At 46.0% G+C, this 5,734-nt stretch overlaps 1 protein-coding gene across 1 annotated transcript in view; it reads right to left on the reverse strand.

The window, feature by feature from the left end:
- Window positions 1–634, reverse strand: part of AFG3L2 (AFG3 like matrix AAA peptidase subunit 2) — a 21,047-nt gene extending 20,413 nt beyond the window's left edge. The window contains exon 1 of the mRNA XM_058439694.1: window positions 550–634. Coding sequence (XP_058295677.1) covers window positions 550–634 — 85 coding nt within the window. The remainder of the gene's footprint in view (window positions 1–549) is intronic.
- Window positions 635–5,734: the final 5,100 nt, after the last annotated feature.

A 5,734-nucleotide genomic window follows, 5' to 3' on the forward strand; every position in this document is an offset into this window, starting at 1 on the left:
TGGCCGGGCGTGGTGGCTCACACTTGTAATCCCAGCACTTTGGGAGGCCGAGGCGGGCAGATCACAAGGTCAGGAGATGGAGACCATCCTGGCTAACATGGTGAAACCCCGTCTCTACTAAAAATACAAAACCAAAATTAGCCGTGCGTGATGGCGGGCGCCTGTAGTCCCAGCTACTTGGGAGGCTGAGGCAGGAGAATGGTGTGAACCTGGGAGGCGGAGGTTGCAGTGAGCTGAGATCACACCATCCAGCCTGGGCGACAGAGTGAGATTCGTCTCAAAAAAAAAAAACAACAAACAAAAAAAACGTATATCGGGAGTCCTAAGCAAACTACCCAAAGGAGGTTCCTAGTACAGACATTCTGTGTAAATGAAATTATACAATATGTGGTTTTTTTTATGCCTGATTTCTTTCACTTAACATAATGTTTTCGAATGGTAACTATGTTTAACATTTTAAGGAACCACCAGACTGTTTTCCAAACTACTTGCCCATTTTCCATCCCCACCAGCAGTGTGTAAGGGGTTCTGATGTTTCCCCGCCCTTACCAACACTGGTTATTGTCTGATTTTTGATGATAGCCACCTTAGTGGGTGTGGCGTAGTATCTTGTGGTTTTCATTTGCATTTCCATGATAGGAGTGATGTTGAACATCTTGTATGTGCTTATTGGCCATTTGTATATTTGTATATCTTCCTTGGAGAGTTGTCTATTCAGATCCTTTGCTCATTTTTTAATTGGGTTTTTTTTTGGGGGGTTCTTTTGGTTGTTGAATTTTAAGAGTTCTTTTATTTATTTTATTTTATTGCTTTTTTTTTTGAGATGGAGTCTTGCTCTGTCGCCCAGGCTGGAGTGCAGTGGCGTAACCTTTGCCTCCCGGGTTCAAGTGATTCTGCCTCAGCCTCCTTAGTAGCTGGAATTACAGGCGCCCACCACCATGCCCAGCTAATTTTTGTGTTTTTAGTAGAGATGGGGTTTCACTATGTTGGCCAGGCTGGTGTTGAACTCCTGACTTCAGGTGATGCACCCCCCTCGGCCTCCTAAAGTGCTGGGATTACAGGTGTGTGCCACCTTGTCCGGCCTCACCTTCACATCTATTTCACACTTTGCTGTTGCTGTGCAGATAAGTCATAGAAAAATAGGGAATGAGGGGGAGTTGGGTGTTAATGATCATGGGCCATGAAATACAATGTGGGTGGGGGGAGATTGAAGACAGGAGAGGAGCTGTGGGTGCTGGTGGGGAAGGGTGGGCCTGGTGGGTTCGAGAGCTAAGAAGTGGTAAGGAGTTGGCGTGAGATACCTGAGTGTGTCTGTGGGGCCAGATGATAGGAGGGGGTGCTCAGAGAGTAGATGACTTGAAGATGGTGGTTTTTTTTTTTTTGAGATGGAGTCTCACTCTGTCGCCCAGGCTGGAGTGCAGTGGCGCAATCTCGGCTCACTGCAAGCTCCGCTTCCCGGGTTCACGCCATTCTCCTGCCTCAGCCTCTCCGAGTAGCTGGGACTACAGGTGCCTGCTACCACGCCCAGCTAATTTTTTTTGTATTTTTAGTAGAGACGGGGTTTCACCGTGGTCTCAATCTCCTGACCTCATGATCCACCCGCCTCGGCCTCCCAAAGTGCTGGGATTACAAGCATGAGCCACCGCGCCGGGCCGAAGATGGTGCTTTAAAAGGCAATCTTGGCAGTGCTGGTCTTCTCAGAGTGAAGTAAAAGGTGAATGACGGGGTGGTCAGGGAACTGAGAGACCGAGAGCCACATGGATGGAAATCACTGAGGACATCGTGCCTAGTGGCAGTCAGGCCGGGGGAGACCCACGGCACAGTGGGGTGGAGTGCCTGCCACGAGGCCTGAGCCTCAGCAAGCGGGGGTTTTTCCAGCAGTTATTTTGGCAGCAGCAGTGGGGTGTGAGATGGACCCCAGCTCCAGCTAGCCTGTAGGGGAAGATGCAGACTCCTGCTTCAGGCTTGCTGGAATGGCTGAGTTCCTGTTCATGCCGGGACAGGATGGATGTACTTTGAAGGTGTGGGTCTGTAGGTCACAGATCTGGAGTTCAGAGGGGAGGCTGGAGAAGGATACCAGTTATTTTAGGGGATGTGTTTAGAGCAATGTAGGAATGAACATCCAGAAATCCAGGCAGGAAGACCTGGACTTCTGGCCAGTGAAGTAGGGGTGGGGGGTGGGAGTGGGCGGGTGGAGAGTTGTCTCTGACACTCCTTGAAGGGGCAGGTGACTGACGGTGAGGCACTGAGTGGCTTTTCCTCCTCCTCTTGACTGCAGGTTTGTCTGAGGGTATGTGCTATCAGGATGGTCTGTGGTGGGGTGGGTGGCAGACGAAGGCTGTCACCCCCTCTTTGGGGATGAGCTGATGGGCTCGGATGGTCTTTGGCTTCACTGTGTGTGTGTGATTGCATAGACCCCTTAGTAGCCTCAGCGTGTTATTAAACTGTGTTAGGCGTGAAATGTGAACTCTAGAGAAGTCTGAACTTTGAACTGAATGTAAAGTTTACAGCTCTGCAGTGTTGTCTTTGTGTAGATATATAGGTAATGTTAATTTGTTGATGTTACAAAAATAGCAGATATTATCAGTGTTTATTACATATGCAGTAATTTATAGGATCTGAGAAAGATTTGCTCACCTTAAGTCGGTTACCCAGATTACTCCTCATTTGCTGCTTCTTTGCTACTTGTAACTCTTTAAAAAAATGTACTTTACAGTGTGTATCACAAAAAGATTGTCTGCACATGGGACAGGAAGCTGAAGATTTATTTCATTTCTTTTTTTTTTTTTTTTTTTTTTTTTGAGGCGGAGTTTCGCTCTTGTTGCCTAGGCTGAAGTGCAATGGCTCAATCTCAGCTCACTGCAACCTCTGCCTCCCAGGTTCAAGCGATTCTCCTGCCTCAGCCTCCTGAGTAGCTGGGATCACAGGCATGCACCACCATGCCTGCCTAATTTTGTATTTTTAGTAGAGACGGGGTTTCTCCATGTTGGTCAGGCTGGTCTCGAACTCCTCACCTCAGGTGATCCACCCGCCTCGGCCTCCCAAAGTGCTGGGATTACAGGCATGAGCCACTGTGCCCGGCTGATATATTTCATTTCTTATTCAGAGAATACATAATATTCTGTGGTCAGGTGACTCTCTTTCTGTTTTCGCCAAGGTCCGAGACTTATTTGCCCTTGCTCGGAAGAATGCCCCTTGCATCCTCTTCATTGATGAAATTGATGCGGTGGGAAGGAAGAGAGGAAGAGGCAACTTTGGAGGGCAGAGTGAGCAGGAGAACACACTCAACCAGCTGCTGGTGGAGATGGACGGTGAGTGGTCAAGGCTTTTGTATCTTTAACTGCACTTTTGTTTTTTTTTTTTTTTTTGAGATGGAGTCTGACTCTGTCGTCCAGGCTGGAGTGCAGTGGTGTGATTTCGGCTCACTGCATCCTCTGACCCCTGGGTTCAAGCATTCCTCCTGCCTCAGACTCCTGAGTTTAAGCTGCACTTTCTTATGCCTTTCATGTCCCCAAAATGAGAGTGCTTATTCCAATATTGAGTATCACAAACAAAAAAAAGCATTCCCTAAAACAAACAGCTCTTTTAAAAGGCCCTTTTATACTAATACAAATAATAGCAAAATATTTTTTCCTGGCAGCCTGCATAACTTAATATTGGTGTTAACATGCCATTTGTGTCTGGTGTTTGAATAAGAGAAGAATTGGTGAAATGAGTCACAAAAGGATTACTATCTCATTCTCTAAATCATCACCGTCTCTGAAGCATAAGGAAAATCTAGGCCTAACCAAATGTGAATTTAGCAAATTTTGAATACTTTTTTACTAAGAGAGTAGCAGTCTTTCCATGCTAGCCAGCTTTTCTTTCATTTAGGAAAGCCACTTCTCAGGATGCCATGTGTTCTTCCTGCTGGAAGATAAAAATGTGGATGCTTGGTTGTTTGTGCAGAAAGGGGAAGCACAGTGCCAGTACTGAACTGGCTTCAGTGATGAAGCCAGGCATAGGGGCAGAATAAGGAGGTGGAGATCCTCCGTCCCGCGATGGTCAGCCCATGTCGCGTTCACATTGGAGCACCACATATGAGGGAAATTCACCCAGGAGCTCCTGCCGTGCCAGGGTCCTGAGGGTGAAGGGCCTGGGACCATGGTATTTACATTGAGAAATGGGCAGTAACACTGAGCTGCTTGAGTGTGGAGAAGAGGTGGGAGGTAGAGGTTGATCTCTGCCTTCAGATAGGCAGTTGGTTGTCCTGTGGCCCAGGGTGTCAGACACATCCTTTGCCAATTTAATCTGATTCTAAGACATTTTTAAAATTGACATTGTCTTCTAAAATTTCTAGTTAAATAAATTTAAATATTTGGTCATTTGTCTTTAGGAAATTTACTCATAAAACTTTAATATATGATTGTTTTCAAGGACAAGCTGAATAGTAAGAAAAATAATTCAAGTTTGTAACTTAAAAAACACTGGATAGGCCAGGGGTGCTGGTTCACGCCTATAATCCCAGCACTTCGGGAGGCCCTGGTGGGTGGATTACCTGAGGTCAGGTGTTTGAGACCAGCCTGACCAACATGGAGAAACCCTGTCTCTACTAAAAATACAAAAATTAGCCAGGTGTGGTGGGGCATGCCTGTAATCCCAGCTACTTGGGAGGCTGAGGCAGGAGAATTGCTTGAACCTGGGAGGCAGAGGTTGCAGTGAGCTGAGATCACGCCATTGCACTCCAGCCTGGACAACAGGAGTGAAACTCCGTCTCAAAAAAAAAAAAAAAAAAAAACCACTGGATAATGAATAGAAAATGTGTTTACTGTAGCTATGAATTTGCAGTGCTCATACGTTCCTGATGGTGCACTGTTGCTTTCTGCCTCTTGTCATTTAATAGCGTTTGCATTTTTGTTATCTTTCAGGTTTTAATACAACAACAAATGTCGTCATTTTGGCCGGCACCAATCGACCAGATATCCTGGACCCTGCGCTGCTTAGGCCGGGGCGTTTCGACAGGCAGATCTTTATTGGTGAGATGATGTTTGCTGGGGCAGGTCCAGTGCTCATGAGTGTAGGTGTGACTGTTTCAATATGATTTTCTTTTCCTTAAAAATGATTTCTAAAGGACCACCAGACATAAAAGGAAGAGCTTCTATTTTCAAAGTTCATCTCTGCCCGCTAAAACTGGACAGTACCCTGGAGAAGGATAAATTGGCAAGAAAACTGGCATCTTTAACTCCAGGGTTTTCAGGTGAGTGGAAAATAACGAGGACCCTATTTAGAAGTATATTAAAATCAGTAACAGTCACCAGGTACCGGTTTACTTTCTTACCTTTTCACTTCTTTATCGTGGGCTTCCTAAGTTTATATTCTCATTTTTATTTTTTTTGAGACAGGGTCTCGCTTAATTGCACAGGATGGACTGAGTGGTGTAATTATAGCTCACTGTAGCCTCAACCTTCTGGGCTCGAGTGATCTTCCTGCCTCAGCCTCGTTTGTAGCTGGGACTACAGGCATGTACCACCATGCCCAGCTAATTTTTTGATTTTGTGGAAACAGGGTCTTACTTATTATGTTGCACAGGCTGGCCCGAAACTCCTGGCTGTAAGTGATCCTCCTGCCTCAGCCTCCCAAAGTGCTGGGATTATAGGCATGAGCCACTGTGCCCGACTATTTTTACTTTGTTATTATGGAAAATTTCAAACATACACAGATTTTGAGGAAATGGTGTAATGAACCCATCTGTACC

This window comes from Hylobates moloch, unplaced genomic scaffold (assembly GCF_009828535.3).
Source record: "Hylobates moloch isolate HMO894 unplaced genomic scaffold, HMol_V3 SCAFFOLD_5, whole genome shotgun sequence".
Taxonomy (NCBI): domain Eukaryota; kingdom Metazoa; phylum Chordata; class Mammalia; order Primates; family Hylobatidae; genus Hylobates; species Hylobates moloch.